Source organism: Cajanus cajan, chromosome 1, assembly GCF_000230855.2.
Source record: "Cajanus cajan strain Asha chromosome 1, NIPB_CcT2T_4, whole genome shotgun sequence".
NCBI lineage: Eukaryota > Viridiplantae > Streptophyta > Magnoliopsida > Fabales > Fabaceae > Cajanus > Cajanus cajan.
This window is the reverse complement of record NC_138517.1, coordinates 7896702-7919078: the sequence shown is the minus strand read 5'-3', so window position 1 is coordinate 7919078 and position 22377 is coordinate 7896702. Positions and strand designations below refer to the sequence as shown.

The following is a 22377-nucleotide window of genomic DNA, read 5'->3' as shown; positions in this document are numbered from 1 at the left end:
TGATTTTTTTCACAGCCCACTGCCTCTTATTTATAGGCAATCTGACGCACCCCGGAACGGCCCGTACTGATTTCGGAACGGCCCGTTCCGGAACGTTCAAATATGCGTAAAATTCTCAACTGGAACGGCCCGTTCTAATATCGGAACGGCCCGTTTTCAAAAAGCAGAACGGCCCGTTCTGAAACCAGAACGGCCCGTTCTCAATCTCAGCAGAACGGCCCGTTCTCCCTCCGGAACGGCCCGTTCTCCTTGTTGGAACGGCCCGTTCTGGGCCCGTTCTCAACTTGAAATTTCTGTATATTTTTATTGCTTGGAACGGCCCGTTCCAATTTTGGAACAGTCCGTTCCAAGTTACCCTTTTACCCCTCAAACTTTAATAAAATTGCAAAAATGCCATTAATAATAAAATTACAAAAATACCCTTATTCCTTTATTAAAATTACAAAATGCCATTAATTACAAAAGTACCTTTTTAAAAAAATTGGGGTGTTACAATTCTCCCCTCCTTTTAGAAATTTCGTCCCCGAAATTTACCTGAAAACAGAAATGGATAAGCTTCTCGCATCTTGCTTTCTAATTCCCATGTAGCACTTTTTACCTTATTGATGCACAAATCTATCAATCTCTCTATCTAATGTTCATAAGTATAAGATGCGCAAACTCGGTAAGTCTACCCATAAGATCAAATTTCTTAAGAATATCATACATAACTACAACTAAGTCCATGGATACAGAATCTTATTTCCAAATTAGGACGTCTAAAGACTGTAAAAATATTAAAGACTCTAGCGTTTCACCTCAAACTTTTGGCATATTATATACTAGTATCCAAATTCCTCTACTTCTCTTTTCTCCTTAGGCCATGCTTCCGCTGCACAACTCTGATACATTTTAGTATCTCCTAAATGAATACTAAAAGTACTTTTATGTCCTTCTTCTAAGATCATCTTCCTTAATTCGAGATTACTAAGCACATAGATTCTATCTTTGAATCATCAACTTTCAAGCGTAAAGGGCTATTTATACCTCTACCAATCTTTTCCACTTAGCCCACTAAAAAAGGATTTAACTCCTGAGTCCTCTAATCACATCTATTAATCTATTAGTCCTTTCAACATACTCAATTCAATGTTCCTAAGGGTGAGCTTACACATCACGCTTAAGTTTCTAAATTCTTCAATCAAATCCAATCCTTAAATAATCAAAAATACTATATCAGTGATCATCATAATCAAGACATCTGTCACAATATTGGTTTAACTTTTGTGAGTCTTTCCACAACCTTTCCAAAGATCAAACACTTAAGCATAAGTTCACTAGGTACACATATCATATATCTAATTTCACCATTCCATCTACACCCAAGTCAAACTTAAATTTCTAATGTGAGCAAATATACATCCCTTTAACCATAAGAGGAGATATATACAGAGCTTTCGTACTCAAAGTATCGATTACCACATTGACTTTTTCCAAATAACAACTAAAATTAAAATCTTAATCATTAACAGTTTTCAACTATCTCTTTGTCTCATATTCAACTCCTTTGGATCAAACAGATGTGTAAGATTCTTATGATCACTAAATATCTCAAACTTAGAATCATACCAGTAATGTCTCCAAAATCTTAAGTGTAAATATTACAATCTCTAATTCAAGGTTATGGGTAAGGTAATTTTTTTTTTTTCATGAATTTTTCTTCATACCTAGATACCTAGAAATATAAGCTACTACCTTTCCTTCTTACATCAACGATCCACTCAAACCTGTTTTCGAAGCATCACTATATAACACATAACACTTACTAAAATCCGATAATCTTAACACTAAGCAATATTTCCTTAAGAGTTTGAAAACTACCTTCACTTACTATTCCATAAAGGCAACTCTCTCTTTTTGGTGAATCCAAACAAAAGTAATGATATCTTAAAAATTTCTTCAATAAATCTCCTATATTAATAAGTTAATGCAAGAAAGCTCTTAACCTCACTAATTGACTTAGGTATCTCCCACTTAAATACAATTTCTAGATAGATCTTTATCATATCTCCACTAGAAATTACAAGACCTAGAAAATTCACTTTATACAATAAAAATTCATACTTAGATAACTTAGCGTAATGTTGTCTTGGATATATCTTCACCCTTAACTCCAATATGATGATATCACATCCTAAGGTCAATCTCACTAAACACACAAATATTCATTACTTGATCCCTAAAGTTATCTATCCACATATCAACATACATGCATATCAAATCATATCAAAATACTTACTTTAATCCTTCATATATACCATCCTTAAGCATGTATGAATCAATTACCGTTTACTACGTATGACCTGTACATGAACAACCTTTTTCCCCATAACATCATACAACCTTAAAGAAACTTTTGATCCACAATACAACACCTCAGAATATCAGAATAAAATTGATTTCCTAATAATTCACAAACATCATATGATAACATATATATCCCTTTAACAACTATCAACGAAAATGATACATAGAAAATTATAATCATCCAAATGATCTCAAACCTATCCCCAAAAGAAAGCTAACAGGATAAGCTATCACTCTTATGAAGACTTGAAATTCTAAAATGATCATATACTTAGCTAAAATTTTCAAAAATTGTAATAGATATAATCAGCGCTAACAGCTAGACCTTTGTTTACTAAAATAGTCATAACGAAAGTTCTAATCTCCATTGTACCTGATTTTGGTGCCCTTTAAAATTTAACATCCAAGACTACAACTTTATGAAGATCATAAAATCCAACTCTATCAATATAATACTTGTACTGGCACAACAAAACTGCAGTTAAGACATTCCCTGTATTGATCAGCCAAAAGAGCGCACCAAAGTCTAAAGCCACAAAAATACCTTAAAACACTTTCAAACCATTATTTAAGCTTCTTCCTACAATCCTAAACCAAAATAACTTACATATTTAGCACAATGAACTTAGAAACTAAAATAAAACCCTTATTCAACTTAACCCATAAAAAAAATCAATATATAAGCATCAAATATAATAAATCATATAATAAGATTTTAAAAGTAATAAAGGAAATATAAATTGATTCCAGTTAAGGTGGCAGTGCCTCCTAGTTAGGAATAATTTATAACTTCCAAATCATGTAAAATAGAATAACAGAGATATACACTTGAGCCTTTTATCAAAACATTCAAAACCTTCTTAGATTCATTCGCTAAAACTATAAACTCTACCAAATGAGCACGGTAAACTCATAACTCACGGCCGATTGGATCAACCTGCTCTGATACCACTTAATGTAACGCCCGATTCTAACGCCCAATTTATATAATAATAATTATATATTTTCTTATATAATATTTTCACCATTATATCGTTAACAATATATTTTTTTTTAATAAAGATAAAGATAAAGAACAATCATATTTTGTGAATTTAATACATGATATATCATTCTAAAATATTTACAATAATGTATTATTTTACACAATATATTTTTCTTTCACTTTTATTACAATATTTACATTGATAGTGAAAATAAATTTACAAAAATTGTAATAGATTCATCAAATAGCCTCCACATTCCAATTCCTTCCAAGGAATACCACAGCTATATCAACTGCAAAATGATCTGGAATCCAAAGTAGATCCATCTATTTTGTAATATATTTAATTTATAAAAACAAAGAAAAGAAAGGAGTAAGAACAATATCCAATAAATATAATAACTCAAAAGAATATACAGAATTATTTATAATCAATATTAAACACACATATATATATATATAAATATATATACAGATCATATATTAGATTTTCATGATACAATAAAATTTGAATTATACTTGTAGTGACTAGTCAGGATAAATGAGCATCATCATAACACCAATCAACAAAAGGATATTTCACCTTAACCAACAATAGGATATTTCACCTTCATTCCTTACTCATTTAAATCCCCAAGGTCAAACCTCCAGCTACAAATAATTCAAACTTTATCTTCTATGGCCATAGAACAATATTTATCTTCATAAATACGTGAAGAAATAATAACAATATAAGTCAAAGAGACTTTAACAAAACTATATCATAGTTAATTATAAATATATTTACGTAAAAAGAATATATTAAGAATACCAATGATATAAATAAAAATGACCATCATTATAAAATAATGAAACAATATAAAATATGAACACCTTAATAATTATTATAGACAAAAATAATCAAAGGTTAAGCAAATAAAAGAGGTTAGGGACACCCCACTAAATAAATATACATAAAAAAATAACATAAATAAATAAAAATAGGAGTAGATAAAATTTTAAAGAGATAAGGTTCTCCTCCCCCTTACCTGGATAAGTAGGAGCTAAAACTTGAGCAGAACCTCCCCCCTCTGGATTCCCTCTTTCTTTCCCTCTCTTTCCCTCTTTCTTTCTCTTCTCTCTCTCTCTCTCTCTCTCTCTCTCTCTCTCTCTCTCTCTCTTTCTCTTTCTCTCTCTAAATTTCCACTTCTGGCTATATGATTTTTTTCACAGCCCACTGCCTCTTATTTATAGGCAATCTGACGCACCCGGAACGGCCCGTACTGATTTCGGAACGGCCCGTTCCGGAACGTTCAAATATGCGTAAAATTCTCAACTGGAACGGCCCGTTCTAATATCGGAACGGCCCGTTTTCAAAAAGCAGAACGGTCCGTTCTGAAACCAGAACGGCCCGTTCTCAATCTCAGCAGAACGGCCCGTTCTCCCTCCGGAACGGCCCGTTCTCCTTGTTGGAACGGCCCGTTCTGGGCCCGTTCTCAACTTGAAATTTCTGTATATTTTTATTGCTTGGAACGGCCCGTTCCAATTTTGGAACAGCCCGTTCCAAGTTACCCTTTTACCCCTCAAACTTTAATAAAATTGCAAAAATGCCATTAATAATAAAATTACAAAAATACCCTTATTCCTTTATTAAAATTACAAAATGCCATTAATTACAAAAGTACCTTTTTAAAAAAATTGGGGTGTTACAATTATTTTCCCAAATTTTAATGCAATGATTTAAGAAACTTTCAAGATAGCATTAATTATTCTTCTGTCAAAACTTTAAATTAAAATAGCATTAATTAATTAAAAATTAGTATACCTAATTAGCCCAAATTCTTTTTGAATTATATTTTAATTAGTACACCTAATTTTTCAAGATAACATTATTTATTCTTCTGTCAAAATTTTTAATTAAAACTAGAAGAGTTTTAATTTGAGTATACTTTATTTCTCACCTGTAATTTTTATTTTTTTTTAAATTTACTTTTGACTCTTAAAATATGACAAATTTTCACCCGTGTTTCTAAAGTTTTGATCGAGTGAATTTGGTCTCAATTTCAATTCAACAATTTTAATTTTAATTTCTAATCAATATTCGTCTACTACATTCATCATATCATTATTATATATTTATATTTATTTAAAATAATATTATTATATATTAATTTATTAGTGCCTATAAATATCTTAATAATATATTATTAATATTAACTTATTAATAGCCTCGTAAGGATGTTATACTTATTAAGTCTTTTAGTTACTATTAGTTAGAATCTAGAGTTGAATTTAATTTTCTTTATGAAGTATCTCTTTTTATATAGACTTGCATTAAAAATGAGGTAGGTGATACAAAGTTTCATTAAAAATTATAAAGAGGATGGTGATTGATTCTAACATTACTTAGAATTGTGTCTTATTCTAATATAAACTTTTATAGATAAAAAAAACTTATCAATAATATTAATTAATACTAATAATATATAAAATTTTGTTTTCTTAATAATAATAAATATGTTTTTTTATACATGAATGAAATTTATGATTTATATAACTTAAATATATCTCAACAATTATATAATTTTAAAATATTATAAAATAAAAACATGTTGATATGCTAGTAATAAATATAAAATCTATAAATATTATTATTTAGTAATAAAAAATGTATGTATAATTTTGATTTTCACCGAAAAAACATGTGACACCCTCTACCCCATTATTAATATACAACAAATGTATCAATAAAATATTTCTTTTCTTCTTTTTGGGTAAATAAAATCTTTCATAGTTGACAAATATTTCAAATATAACAAGGGAGAAGATTCACATTCGTAACTCATAAATCATAACTCCAGTGTAAAAATTATAAAAGAAAAGAAGTTAAGATTTTCAATACAATTTAGTGTAAAACAAGAAATCATATATATACAAACACTACAAGAAAAATCAAGATTATCTATGGAAAAATCCGTAGATAAACATAAAATTCCGTAGATAAATGTCAATTATCTACGGATTATCTACGGAAAAAAATCCGTAGATAAAATGGTCGTAGATAACGTTATCTACGGAATTTTCCGTAGATAACGTTATCTACGGAACATTATCTACGGAATTTTCCGTAGATAATGTTATCTACGGATTTTTCCGTAGATAATGTTATCTACGGAATTTTCCGTAGATAACTCATTTCAGGAAATTTTTATTTAATTTTAATAAATTTATTAATGTAATAACTCTCATATTTGGCCTCTCAAGGATGCTATTTCATTACACTTCACTTTTCAACATGTTTTGTTCTTATTGCACATTTTCTGGGAAACTTCCCAGAAGGTCACCCATCCCTATACTACTCCAGGTCAAGCACGCTTAACTGTGGAGTTCTTATGAGATAGGCTACAGAAGAGCTAATGCATGTTATCAGTATAAGTAGTACAAATTAATTCATTTAAGTACAATCTCATACTTATACTATTTTTGGATCCCTCTCATTTTGGTATGTTCTGACCGCTATAAAAATATAAAAATATATATAATAATTATATTACCAATAATAATAATAATTATATTATATTTAATTAATATTTACTTATAAATATACATACTTGTATAATTAACAATCTACTTATCTATGGAAATTTCCGTAGATAAGTTACCTACGGATTTTTCCGTAGATAACTTATCTAATAACAATATTAAAAATATTTATTTTAAAATACTATAATGAATTAACTAAATTTTAAAATATATTTTAATGAAAAATATATTTTTTGGTCGATACGGTGACTAAAAGTATTATAATAAATAATTAAATTGAAAAAAAAATTAAATCTTATAATGATTATTTTTTTAATGATGCTAAAGTAAATATTTTAATTATTTTACAATAAATTAAAATGAAACGATAATAAAATATGTTAATTGATATTTCAAATAAAATATTATATCTACGAAATTTATTTACTAAATTATCTACGGAAAAATCCGTAGATAAGTTATCTACGGAAAAATTCGTAGATAAGTTATCTACGGATTTTTCCATAGATAAGTTATCTACGGAAATTTCCGTAGATAACTTATCTACGGAAATTTCCGTAGATAAGTTACCTACAGATTTTTCCGTAGATAACTTATCTAATAACAATTTAAAAATATTTATTTTAAAATACTATAATGAATTAACTAAATTTTAAAATATATTTTAATCAAAAATATATTTTTTGGTCAATACGGTGACTAAAAGTATTATAATAAATAATTAAATTTAAAAAAAAATTAAATCTTATAATGATTATTTTTTTAATGATGCTAAAGTAAATATTTTAATTATTTTACAATAAATTAAAATGAAACGATAATAAAATATGTTAATTGATATTTCAAATAAAATATTATATCTACGAAATTTATTTACTAAATTATCTACGGAAAAATCCGTAGATAAGTTAGCTACGGAAAAATCCGTAGATAAGTTATCTACGGATTTTTCCGTAGATAAGTTATCTACGGATTTTTCCGTAGATAAGTTATCTACGGAAATTTCCGTAGATAACTTATCTACGGAAATTTCCGTAGATAACTTACCTACGGATTTTTCCGTAGATAACTTATCTAATAACAATTTTAAAAATATTTATTTAAAATACTATAATGAATTAACTAAATTTTAAAATATATTTTAATCAAAAATATATTTTTTGGTCGATACGGTGACTAAAAGTATTATAATAAATAATTAAATTTTTTAAAAAAATAAATCTTATAATGATTATTTTTTTAATGATGCTAAATTAAATATTTTAATTATTTTACAATAAATTAAAATGAAACGATAATAAAATATGTTAATTGATTTCAAATAAAATGTTTTACCTACGAATTTTATTTATGGGTGAAGTTTTCTACGGAAATTTTCGTAGATAAATTATCTACGGAAAAATCCGTAGATAAGTTATCTACGGAAATTTCCGTAGATAACTAAATATTACCTACGGAAATAATTCCGTAGGTAATATTCCGTAGATAACTAAAAATTATCTACGGAAAAAAATCCGTAGATAATTTTCCGTAGATAACTAAGCATTATCTACGGAAAAAATTCCGTAGATAATATTCCGTAGATAATAATCTTTTTTCTTGTAGTGAAATAATAATAAAGGAAATATAAATTAACTCCAGTAAAGGTGGCAGTGCCTCCTGGTTAGGAATTAATTTATACTCCCAAATCATATAATAATAAATATAACAAAGATGTACATCTTGGTCTTTTATCAAGAACGTTCAAATTACAATTCTTAACATATATTTTCCTTGAATTATACATGTTATCTACGTTATTTCTTCATTAGAAATTACAAAAGAAGAGAAACTAAAGTTATAAAAACAATAACATATTAAACTAAAATAACTATGCCCCGATGTCACATCCTATCAGAGCATGCCCAATTGAAGCCTTTAAGCCTCATCACCAACATCTCCATGATGCTGATCATCTGCAACACAATTTAAAACATATACAAAAACAACAAGGGAGTGAGAAACATCTCACTCAGTTTCAGGTGCAGAAATAAAGGCTAGATAGCACACACACACACACAACATATATAAGCGACATGTAAATAATACACATAAATAGTCAATATCACCTATATATACTCATTTATCATGCTTATGATGTCATGGACTCAACTCATAAATGCATGCATGTGGCGCCATACGGAAGATTCACAATTCATCGTTGGTGACCCTAAGGTACACCTGGTTACATCACTGGTGACCCCAAGATACACCTTGTTAGCATGTTACATCGTGGGTGACCCTAAGGTACACCTTGTTAGTCGTGGGTGACCATAAGGTACACCTTGTTAGTCGTGGGTATGCGGCCTCAGCGGCACACCTGGAGTAATATATGCATATGATGCATGTCATACATTTATAATCTCATTAACTCAACATTTAACTTATTACATAATTTCATTTAGTACATCATATCATTATTTGTCATAGTATCATAATCATAGTTTGTCTCAATAGTTCATTCTTAGGTCTCATGTCATTTGTCCATATTTCACATGGTCATGTCATCAATACTCCTCATAAGGTCCGCATAGGTATTCACAGAGAGCATTCTTGTTCATATTAAAACTCATTTATTATTAACATTAATTTCATACTCATTTATTACTTCAATAAAGAAAAAGGTAGAGTAAATAGAAAATCAGACAGAACAACGACACTTTCAATAAAAACAAAGTAGAATAAATAGAAAATCGGACAGAACAACGACACTTTCAATAAAAACAAAGTAGAATAAATAGAAAATCGGACAGAACAACGGCACCTTCAACAAAAGCAAAGTAGAGTAAATAGAAATTTAGACAGAACAACGGCACCTTTAACAAAAATAGAGTAAATAGAAATTAAACAGAATAAAGGATTGGGGGCCAATCCGACAAACAACTATCCAACAATTATCCCCATACCCCTGAGCGAGGTTCTCACTCCCCCCCTTACCTGGATAGGCGGAGTTGGAACTTGGGCAGGACCTCCTCCTCTGGATCCCCTCTTTCTTTTCCTTTCTTTCTTTCTCTCTCTCTCTCTCTCTCTCTCTCTTCTCTTTCTCTCTCTAGGATTTCACTTTCTTACTGAATATAAAATTTTCACCCCCCCTTAGCCCTATTTATAGGCCTCCTGGCACAACCGGAACGGCCGTACTGATTTCGGAACGGCCCGTTCCGGATCCTTCAAACGTGGGCAAATTTCTCAACTGGAACGGCCCGTTCCAAAACCGGAACGGCCCGTTCCGAGACTCAGCAGAACGGCCCATACTGCTTCCAGAACGGCCCGTTCTCCATACCAGAACGGCCCGTTCCAGGCCCGTTCTGGAACTTTAAAAACAAGCATATTTACTCTTTTGGAACGGCCCGTTCTGCATTTGGAACGGCCCGTTCCGAAACCCAGAAATACCCTTGTCCCTTTATTAAAATTACGAAAATGCCATCAATAATTACGAAAATGCCATTACAATAATAATAATAAAAATTTGGGTGTTACAAAACACACATATATATATATATATATATATATATATATATAATAAAATTTTTTTTTAGCTTGAGTTTGTGGTTGGATATCTCTTTGGTTGTAACTAATTTTTTTTACCAAGGTCTTTTATGATCTATTATTTGTACCTTGGTGTTTACGTGTACGATGGGAAAATATGCCGGATTCTATCAAGTGCAATTTAGATTGTCTCACATATATAGGGAGGATAATGGTTGTGGAGAGTGCAGACATTATGATTGAGTTTGGTCTTTGTCATTCTGACTTTTTTTTTTTTGTGGTCTGCTATTCGACCTTATAGAATTCAAGCTTATTCTAGGAAGACGTGCAGTCTTTCACATTTTAGGTTTTCTTAAGGATCTCTAATGATGTACCAGTTTTTGTTCCATTTAGATTTCATTTCCGTTTTTATAGTATTTCTAATTATATGTTGCAGATAATTATTATAAGGTGGGATGCTAATTTACATTATAAGAAAATTATATACACATTCTATAATAACATAATATGTATTATTAAAAATTACTTTTATCTACATAATAAATATAATATCTGTTGATATATTATTAAAAAGTGTAGTAATAAATTATATCGATACACAAAATATGTTATTAAATCTCATTCATAATCAATACAAAAATTATATATAATTATATGTCAAATAAATATATACTTACATATATTATATCTATAATAATATTTTGTATATCACTATATATAACATTTTTTAGTGTTAATTAGGATTTTTTGTGCATCTTAATCTTTTAGTATATTCATATATATATATATATATATATATATATATATATATATATATATATATAATTTTGTTTTCATATTAAAATAATTATTTGATTTAGTAGTGAATGTTGTAGTTGGAGGCAAGGTTAAGCGGTTCAGTTCCCTTTTTCAAATTTGACAAATTTCCCCTTATTTTTTCATATAACACATTAACGTAACTTGATTAACATTTGTGTCATTTAGAGTTGTAAAAGTAGGTTCCAGCCCGTGAGTCAACCCGGCTTACCTTAAAAATGGGCCGGGTCGGGCTAAAAAAATTATAAAAAAAAATATGATGCGTCAGAAAATGTGACCTGGCCCACCTACGCTGAACCCGTGGTAGGTAGCCCGGGTTGCCCACCTAACATACTTACCAACTTATCAACTTAATCAACTAACAACTCACTTAATTATTTATTATTATATATATATATATTATTTTAATAAGATATTATTTTTTTATAAATAAAGATAAATCAATGTTAAATAATATGAAATCATTATAAACTTATCTACCCAAACCTTCAATAAAATATAATATTGATGAATAATCACTTTTATGAAAGAATTTTTACTTTTTTTGTTTTAATTTTTTAAAGTTGTACATTTTTTAATTCAAGTTTAATGTTGTATCCATGATACTTAGTTTGATAATTTTTACTTTAGATTATAGATTATTTTATATTGATATTTATTTTAAATTATTTTTTTTAAATAATCAGGTGGGCTGGTGGGCAGCCCGTTTAGCCCACCAACCCATGGTGGGCTAAGCCAAATTAAAAAAATTTGCATAATAAATTTAGTGAGCCGGGCCAAATCGACCTACTTAAAAAGTAGGTTGAGGTGGGTCGGACCAAATAAGTCAGACAGGTACGTTTTAACAGCTTTAAGTGTCATCCATCATATCTAAGTATAATCTGTCATATGCTCTACGTGTCACCTGTAAATATCATATTAACAAGAGTATTGCTTTATCCTCCGAATCAAAATTCAAATCGAATTTCGAATGATTAAAATATTAATATTTTTTCAATAAACTTATCATAAAATAATTATTAATTTAATATTTTATTGTTTAAATCAATTTTTTAATAACTCGAAACAAGTTTCAGAATATTTTTTCAAACCATGCAACATTTTTCTATAACAAACCTGTTATTTCCTTCCTAGTGTCATGTAAGAAGGAAAAATAAATTCTAATTTTATAAGTGTTATTTTAATTTTTTAATATAATAATAATTCTATTTTTTATTTATATTCCTAAAATATTATTTAAAAATTTAATATTGTGTCGCATCCTTTTCTCATTTAAAAAAGTAATGCTTTGCCCGTAAGTGAGGAGGTAAACTTTGTATTGTTATCGTAAAGTTTATAAATAGAGCAGTTTATTGCGCTTAAATATATGCACCTTCCTTTCAAAACTCTCTGATTGTAGAATTATATTGCACAACGATGGGTCTGAGTCTCAATTTTGCCGTGGAACAAAACCAGGTTCTTTTTTCTTCTTTCTCTCATGTTGAGTAAATTATAATTATTTCATGGATGTTTTATAGAATGATACTTTACCTTGATCAATCTTCAAATTTATATTCTATTCCAATAACATTCTTTTTACTAATAGCTAGAATTGATCAGTGACATGAAACATTATGAGTGATCCAATTGATAAATGAACTTCGTACTCCAATTTTGTTCAAAGAGCATATAAGTAAAACCATTTAGAAAACTATATTTAAGTTCGATTCTTATATTTTTGTTACATACAATTTTATATTTAGCAAACTTTTTGACAAAGCATGGCATCACACATGATCAATTCATTAAAGTTTGGACAAACAGTTCTCCTCAACTTAGTTTCCCTTTTGTCAGCTAATGTCATGGATATCTTACATTTTAGAGTGTAATTCTTTTTGTTTTGTCTTTACATATAAAATATCGAAAGACTTAATTTAAAATAACTTTAACAAAATAAATTTAACATCTGACATACAAAATTAAATTAATATTATTATCATGTCAATATAAAAAAAGTTAACATTACAAAAAAAAATTAACAACAAAGACCAAAAAAATAAAAAATAAAAAAACTGCAAGTATAGGAATTAAAAAGATCTATCTTAAACTATAGAAACTAAAAACTATTAAAAAAACATAAGTATAAGAATTAAAATGATTTATTTTAAATTATAGAGATTAAAAATATTTATTTTAATTTATAAAAACTAAAAAAATCTATTTTAAATAACAAGAACTAAAAAGATCTAAAAGATAAAATAAGTGAAACTATATAAACTAAAAAATATTTTAACCTACAAACTTTTATGTAAAATGTATTTGTTAAATTTTACAATAATTATCTTAAAAGTTATTGTAATAATATTTTTTTATAGCTTGATATTTACACAGATTATATAGGACTATTAAACCCGTTAGTAATTTACAGGGATTAATACTTCCAATTGGTCAATTGATATCTCTTACTTTATAGAATATGTTAAGTTGAATATACACAAATTTATAAAAGGAGGTTAAGGACATGGAGAAATTCTTAATTATTACATATTTTTCCAAAAGCACAAGGATATTCACTGAATTCACAACATATTACATATTTGTATATGCACATAAAAAAATGTACGAAAACAAACTTGAAGAAACTGATCTCAAACAAGACTTACAAGCAAAGACAGCCAATTTAATTATTATTCTTTTCACTTAGCTCCAGAAAGAAACAGAACTCGTTGATAGAATTGCTTAAAAAATATTAAATTTTATCATCATTGATCAAATAAATTACATCATGATCTTTATTATTTATCCTCTCTGATTACACGACTTTCCATATAGGTACTTTTCTCAGGAAATTCTTGTGTAAAGTTGGTGATACTAAACAGACCTGAGAAGCTAAACAGCCTTAATCATGAAATGGTAAGTTCATAAAGCCAATTCTTTAAGTGTCTCAAACATGAATTACTTTACATAATGATAGTTTTTTTTTATAAAAAAAAATTGTAAGATTGTAGGAAGATCAATTATTGGAGCTGCCATTGTTGAGAGCTATTTTGGTTTAGTTTTTAAAGGATATCCCTTTTCATAAGCTACCCCTCAAGGTTATGCCACCAAAGATATTTTGCAGTTAACAGTAAAATAATTTAAAAAAATTAAAGTTAAAATAAAAACACAGTTTTCTTGTTGTAAGAGAATGACAATATATGGCTTCTTTCACTGTTTTGCAGATTTGCCGAATAAAAAAGAATTTAGAGTTGTATGAGAAGGATCCTTCAGTCCAACTTGTGATACTGAAGGTACGTAAAACAGCAAGGGAGGATGCAGATTTCCAATATTTTTGTTGGATTATCAGGGGAATGGAATATATGAAATTAAATTTCCAGTTTCTCTTATTCGGTTAAATATTTTATTATTGATCTGATTATTATTTTTTTTCTCGAGTAACTGCTTATTTTGCTTATTTACACTATTCATGGATGATTAATTTCCAATATATCATTGAAATAGTAACTATATGTATCCTCTATATTTTCCGGCTTTAACTAGGGCAATGGAAAAGCTTTCTGTGCCGGTGGTGATGTGGTATCAGTCATTACGTCCTCAATTGTAGGTATAGTTTCTCCAAAACCAGCGAAAAAAAATATATTGTTATAAAAGGAAGAAAATAGAGAGAATAAATAAGACAATATGAGATGGAGAAAAGAATCTGACTGGTGTATTATCTTTGGGAGTGGACTAACCTATTTATAAGTACATGTGGTAACGGAACAATTACACAATAAAGGAAATAATACATAACGGAAATATAAATGGCAATGATTGATAATGAATATTGGCATCCACTAATTAAGCCACTAATTATTATTCATAACACTCCCCCTTGGATGTCCAATATTTAGAATGTACCTCATTAAAACCTTACTAGGAAAAACCCTTTGGGATAAAAACTTAGTGAAGGAAAAAGAGTACATCATTCATAAATATTTATTTCTCCCTCTCATGCATACAATCTTTAAGACGATGAAGTCCAATCTTGTGTATCAATTGTTCAAAAACTTTTATTGGAAGTGACTTTGTAAAGAGATCTGTTAGGTTGTCACTTGAACAGACTTGTTGAACATTTATATCACCATTCCTTTGAAGATCATGAGTAAAAAAGAATTTCGGTAGAATATGTTTTTTTCTATCTCCCTTTACGTATCCATCTTTCAATTGTGCAATAAATGTAGCATTATCTTCATATATAACTGTCGATGTCATTTTTCCAGAAGATAAATCACAAGTTTCCCATATGTATTGAATCACAGATCTTAGCCAAACATATTCACGACTTGCCTCATGTAATGCTAAAATTTCAGCATGATTAGATGAAGTGGCTGATATGATTTATTTTATAAATCACCATAAAATTGTTGTACAACCACTTGTGAACAAATATTCTGTTTGTGATTTACCATTATGAGAATTTGACAAATAACTTGCGTCTGCATAACCATTTAGTTCTGGTTTGGGAACATTTTAATATAATAACCCCATATCCATTATACCTCTAAGATAACGAAGGATTTGTTAAACTCCATTCCAATGTCTTCGTGTAGGTGAAGAACTATATCTTGCTAATAAATTAACAACAAATGCTATATCAGATCGTGTATAATTAGCAAGGTACAGTAGTGCTCCTATATCACTAAGATATGGTACTTCAGGACCAAGTATTTCTTCACCCTTTTCTTGGGATCTAAATGGATCTTTGTTAACATCTAAAAATCTTACAACCATGAGAGTGCACAATGGATGTGATTTATCCATATAAAACTTTTTAAGCACCTTTGTTATATAAGCTTCTTGATGCACAAGAATTCCATTTTCTAAGTATTCAACTTGCAGTCCTAGACAAAACTTTATCCTTCCTAAATTCTTCATTCCAAATTCTTTCTTTAAGCAATCTATTGCCTTTGAAAGCTCTTCAAGAGTTCTAATGATGTTTATATCATCTACATAAACTACAATTATGGCAAATCAATTTCTAGATCTTTTTATAAATATACACAGACAAATTAAATCATTTTTATACCTTTCTTGTAACAAATATTCACTAAGTTGATTATACCACATACGACCTGATTGTTTTAGCCCATATAGGGACTTATTCAACTTGATCGAATAATCTTCTCTAAAATTGCATCGTTAGGCAAATTAAATCCTTCTGAGAGTTTCATATAAATGTCAGCATCAAGAGAGCCATATAAATATGTTGTAACTACATTCATTTGGAACTGAAAAATTAGTTATGTTAAAGGAATCTTTCTGAGTTTTTACATCCTCAATTTGATCATTTTGCTCTTTAGCTCCCTTTTTTATTTGAGGATTCTTATCTTTGGAACCAATTCGTCTATCACGCTTCAGGTGTATTTTTGACTCGTTTGCAATATTAGATTGTCTAACAGGGACTGCGACTCTTATTAGAGCAGTTACACCGTCTGTTACATAAACTTATGTTGTTATGTTAGTGATTTTAATTATAACAGAACTAAGGATCTCGTGAATCGAACCAGGACACTGGACCTATGGTGCTAGCTTTTGCAAGAAACAACTTACTCTGGACCATTTGATAGCAACCTATAAAAAGCCTATGGTGAGTTGGCTATGTTTCAATTCTTGTGCCGGCGATTCATTAATATCTTTATGTATCTCGAGACTCAAGTGCTCAAAAGCAATTTTTCTTTTAATAGAAATCACTATAAAGATGTATCGGAAAATCATACCGCGATGTCATCTAATAATAGTGGCCTAGCGTTAAGTCTTTTAGTTTTTAGTAGTTAGAACTTGATGTTAAATTCAATTTTCTTTCTATTTTATATAAATTTGTGCTATAGGTGAAATAAAAAAAATTGTATCTGATTTTCTTTTTTCTTTTTTTAAAAAAACTTGGTACTTGGCTATAAACTTACAGCATCCTATTAACTACGCTAAGATGCATTTACAACAAAATCTCATGAAATATTTTTCACTTTTACTTCCTTAAGCGAGAGAAAATATATCCTTCTACATCACTAATTTTTAACTTTTTACATTGATTATTGAGATCATATATAAAATTGATTATTTTATGTTTGGTTAAATCGATGTATAGAAATAAATTGTTGATAGGATGAGACTTATAACACTCAAAAGAAGGAAATCAAACTAAGTGGATTAATAGAATATTAATAATATATATATATATATATATATATATATATATATATATATATATATATATATATATATATATATATATAGGGGAATGTTAATATACTCCCACCTATTTTTTAGTGGGAATATGTTAGCAACCTATACCAACATTTTAGGACAAAAAAATCATTCATTTCTTTTGATTTAGTTAATTTGTACAAAGGATATTATAGTAATTTAATTTAATTTTAAATGAAAATAAAATATTTTCTCTCTCTTAATAAATTCATTCTCTAAGTCATTTCTTTATCCTATTAAATTCCTTCTCCAACTCATTTCTCTTTCCTATTAAATTCTTTCTCTAACTTATTTATCTTTCTCCTATTAAATTCCTTCTTTAACTCATTTCTCTTTCATCCCTCATGATGTCTCCCCCCTAACAAATAAAAATTAAAAATTAATTAATAAAATAAATAAATAAATTGGAGAATGAAGTTAATAAGAGAGAAAAAAATATTTTATTTTCATTTAAAATTAAATTAAATTACTATAATATCCTTTATACAAATTAACCAAATCAAAAGAAATGAGTGATTTTTTTGTCCTAAAATTTTGGTGTAAGTTGCTAACATACTTCCACTAAAAATAGGTGGGAGTATATTAGCATTCCCCATATATATATATATATATATATATATATATACTTTATATTTTAATTCTCTAAATACTAGATGATGATATTTGAAGGGTCATCTTTATAACTATTGAATTATAAATAATATTTTCTCTTATCTTTTGGGACATCAATTGTTAGTTTTAGTTTCAGTTCTTTTGAATAGCTTTCTTATATCTTTTAATGGTAGATTTTAGGAGTACAGTTATTAACTTTCTATGGACCGTCTTCATCAATGACTTTTAATAACTGATGTATGTGGTTATGTTCTATGTCTGAAATTTCTAACCTATGTATAAAGGTTCGCAAAATTTTTAAAAATGTCACCGCATTTTTTTAACATCCAATCGACCTAGAATTGTGGCATGTACAATATTTCTCATTAGGTATTGCCTCCCAGATTAATTTATTTGTTAGCATTTATTCTCCTATCTTAATTTATTATACCCATTTGAGTGGTTTCTTTAAACGGTTGTGGAATCAGGTCTCTCTCATCAATGGAGTGGTCATGGGAGGAGGAGCAGGTTTGTCCATGGTTACAAAGTTCAGGGTTGTGACCGAAAAAGCCGTATGTTTCTAAAGAACACATGAAAGTTTCATGAATATGAGATTCTACCAAAACATTTATTATGATCGATTATTTGTAGGTATTTGCCATGCCAGAGGCATCTATAGGACATTTTCCAGATGTGGGTTCAAGTTACTTCCTTTCTAGGCTTCCTGGCTTTTTTGGTAAGATGGTTACATGTTTATGTTTATGTTTTTTCTTTTCTTTTCTTTTAATATATGGAATTCAATTTGAATGCACTTGACAATGTAAACTTGATAGTATATAAAAAAAAATATTTATCAATTATCATCCAATTATAAGTTATAATATATGGTAAATTGTTGAATCTTATTTTAATTAACTTAAATCTGTACCGTAATTTCTATATAAATACATGAAAAGTACTCTGGAATATATATGTATGTGGTAGTTTATATCACTAGTAATGTCTTCAATATAATCCTAGCTCGTAACTTTACAATATATCACGCTGCTTAATAGGTAGTTATTTAAAATCTATTTTTCAATTAGAATTTCATTTATCTCTCAGCATAACTCTCAAATCAAAATAGAAGCAAACTTTTTTTTAATAAAAAATGTATAATTATAAAATTTTAATGTGCTAAATGACTTCTTTGTTTTCAGTTTCTTTTTCTTGTATAAATTATTTGTCTAAATGAATTTTCATAATTTTGATCTAAAACACAATATTTTTTAAGTCTATTATGGTTATAATTCAGCTCTTCAAAACGTATTAGAATTTTGATACGTGATATAAATTTCACTCATTTAATGTCACCACACATTTGAGAGTTCAAAGAACAGAAAAAAAGCTCGTTAAAAATATATCATTTAATTAATTAATATAAAAGATGATGATACAAGAAAGAATTATATGTATTTGTAAGTGCAATAGAAACTGTATATTCTCATGCCAAGTAAGCAAACAGAACTAACACACAACTTGTAACAAACGGCGTTAACAAGAAAAAGGGTTGAAGGGTTGAAGTCTGAAGAAAATATGTATGTTATTTTTTTTTTCATTTAAAATATATAACTATAAATGATGAAAATTATGGTTGTTGAAAGAATACTTTTAATTTTTCCAAAATTATTACCAGTTCATTTAATGTAGAAATAACAAGTTATGGGATATATATGTTGTGCAGAGTACAAATTCATATATATTTTGTTTTTCTTTGTGTATTGGTATTAGTTTGCAATTTTATTCTCACTCAATTATATGCAGGGGAATACATAGGGTTGACTGGAGCACGTTTGGATGGAGCAGAAATGGAAGCATGTGGTTTAGCCACACATTTTGTGCCTTCGGTGGTAAAACTACATTCAGAACTAGCCAGTTTCTCAATTAACTTCCATAATAAAAAATAGTTATAATGTAAATGGATATATAATGTGATTTTTAAGAACTAAATAATTCACCACACAATTCAATTTTTATGTGTTATAGAAGCTAAAGTCGTTGGAAAATGCTTTACAAGCTATTAATTCTCCAAATGTTTCAACAATTACTGCACTAATACAAACGTTCGCAGAGAAAGCATACGTGAAAGAAAACAGTCCTATTAAAAGGTAAATCAGCAAAATATATATATATATATATATATATATATATATATATATATATATATATATATATATATATATATGTATATGTATATGATCTTCTCCTGAAATTTTGTGCATTAATTTTTTAGAATTGACTCTACTGAATGACACACGTTCTTTTTCACGTAAAAAAAAAAAAAGAAAGATTAGAGACTTTAAACAGATGTTTCTCAAAAGGGACGGTGGAGGAAATAATTCAATCCTTGGTAAGTAATAAGTATACATGCAACAAGTAAGACATGTAAATATTGTATTCATTTATCCTCTATTTTTCTGAATATATAATTAAGTATATAGTATCATTTTTAATTAATCATATTATATGATCATGATTTTATAGGAACATGAATTACAAAATGGAGCTGAAAAGTGGATAACAAATGCATTAAGCTACATGCGTTCATCTTGCCCTACTAGCCTCAAGATATTTTTGAAATCAGTAAGTGTGGCAGAAAAAGATTCAATTGTACATACTCTCATTATTGTTCATAATAATGATATATTGGGTATTAGTTATATTAAAAAGAACATTTTTCTGATGTGTTTTAGATCAGGAAAGGCAGGGTACAAAACATTGATCAATGCCTTTGTCGAGATTATAACATTTCCTGCCACTTGGGAAGAAGAACTTTTGGAAATGATTTATATGAGGTAAATATTTTGATTTAACGTACGAAGAATTTATTAGAGTTTTGTATGGTTAAGGAATTAATAATAATTTATTTTAATTAAAAATCATGTAGGAGATATATTAGAAATTACGGTAGAGATACATTAACAACTTTTAATATTTTTTTATATTTACAAAACGCTTGTCATTGGTTAAAATTTGCCTTATTTTTACTCTGCAGTTAGGCCATAGTCATTAAGTTTATTGTTATTTTTCGTTTTCTTTCACTTTTTTTTTTTTGTTTCCTTTATATCCTAGGAAATGGTACGTAGTATGTGATAGAATATTAATATTAGTGCATTAGGATATAGCAATTAGTTTTTGAGTTAATCATCTATATACTGTCAGTGTAAAATTTTTTTACATTGACAATCAATTATATCTTTTAATTGTGCCATGTCACTGTTAAAAGTAAATGTGTTTACAGTGACATGACACAAATTAAAAGATATAATTAGTTGTCAGTGTAAATTTTTTTTTACACTGTTGTATAGGTAATTAACTCTTAATTTTTTATGACTAATATTTGCCCATTCGTTTAACTCAAAATGTGTGCATAGGGTTCAAGAGCAAAATTGATTGATAAAGATAACAAGCCCAAGGTACACGATAGTATCTTATATATGTTCTATCTTTAATTATGGATATATATTTATATATTAATATGATTTTAAACGTATGGTTTTTCGTTTTTCTTTTCTCATTTTGTTAACTAGTGGGAACCTTCAAAACTAGAGCTGGTTAAAGAAGAAATAGTGGATCAATACTTTGAGGACGTCTATGATGATGAATGGGAATGTCTTCGATTTCCTGATAGATCCAATTCTCAAATTGTAAGCAGATTATAAGGTTTAATGGAGCTCATTTTGCAAGTTTAAACTTAAGAACTATATGTAAGCAATTTGAGAATAAATTAAGTGAAATATCTATGTTATTTCAGGGTAAAGGAATTGATGTTAAATTTAGTTCTAATTAAGTAAAATAAAATATCTGTAGTATGTGATTTGGCAGTTTGAGGTTTAATTAGCTTCTCTTTAATTTAATATTTTTATATTTTTCCTTGTGTCTTTTATCATTTTGGTATTAAAAAATATTCTCTAGTTTTTTTTTCTCCCGACATGGCATCTCACACTGAGTCACTCATCATTGACAATCTAAAACTGAAAATTTCTTATTTTTAAAAAAATTGATAGTTTTTTTTTTTTTTGCTTTTTTTCTTCATATAATGACATTTTAGATAACTTTAGTTAAGACGGCGAGGATGAATTAAAGACTTTTAAGTTTCATTCTCTTACCTTCCTTCTTGCTCTTAAGTAGTGTAGACACCTAATTAATTTTGTCTGAACCAACAAAAACAATGAAATGGACGTCTATTATGAAGAGGAGAAGCTCCTAAAGCATGAATACAACTCGACATGATAACAAGGAAGCTTGAAGCCCGAGAAAGTTCGATTTAGTAGTCCAGAACGGACCGTTCTGAAATCGGAACAGGTCGTTCCCAAACCGGAACGGGC

The 22377-nt window shown here is 28.4% G+C and overlaps 1 protein-coding gene across 1 annotated transcript; it reads left to right on the top strand.

Moving 5' to 3' along the window:
* The first annotated feature begins 12496 nt into the window (after positions 1 to 12496).
* Positions 12497 to 21916, top strand: LOC109793312 (putative 3-hydroxyisobutyryl-CoA hydrolase 3). The gene is made up of 14 exons (XM_083073996.1): positions 12497 to 12649; positions 14006 to 14086; positions 14395 to 14463; positions 14714 to 14777; positions 16723 to 16802; positions 18499 to 18582; positions 18662 to 18746; positions 19814 to 19899; positions 20036 to 20157; positions 20339 to 20399; positions 20534 to 20632; positions 20743 to 20844; positions 21424 to 21465; positions 21580 to 21916. Exons 1-14 carry the CDS (start codon positions 12611 to 12613, stop codon positions 21709 to 21711), a joined length of 1146 nt encoding a protein of 381 aa, XP_082930122.1. The 5' UTR covers positions 12497 to 12610; the 3' UTR covers positions 21712 to 21916.
* Positions 21917 to 22377: the final 461 nt, after the last annotated feature.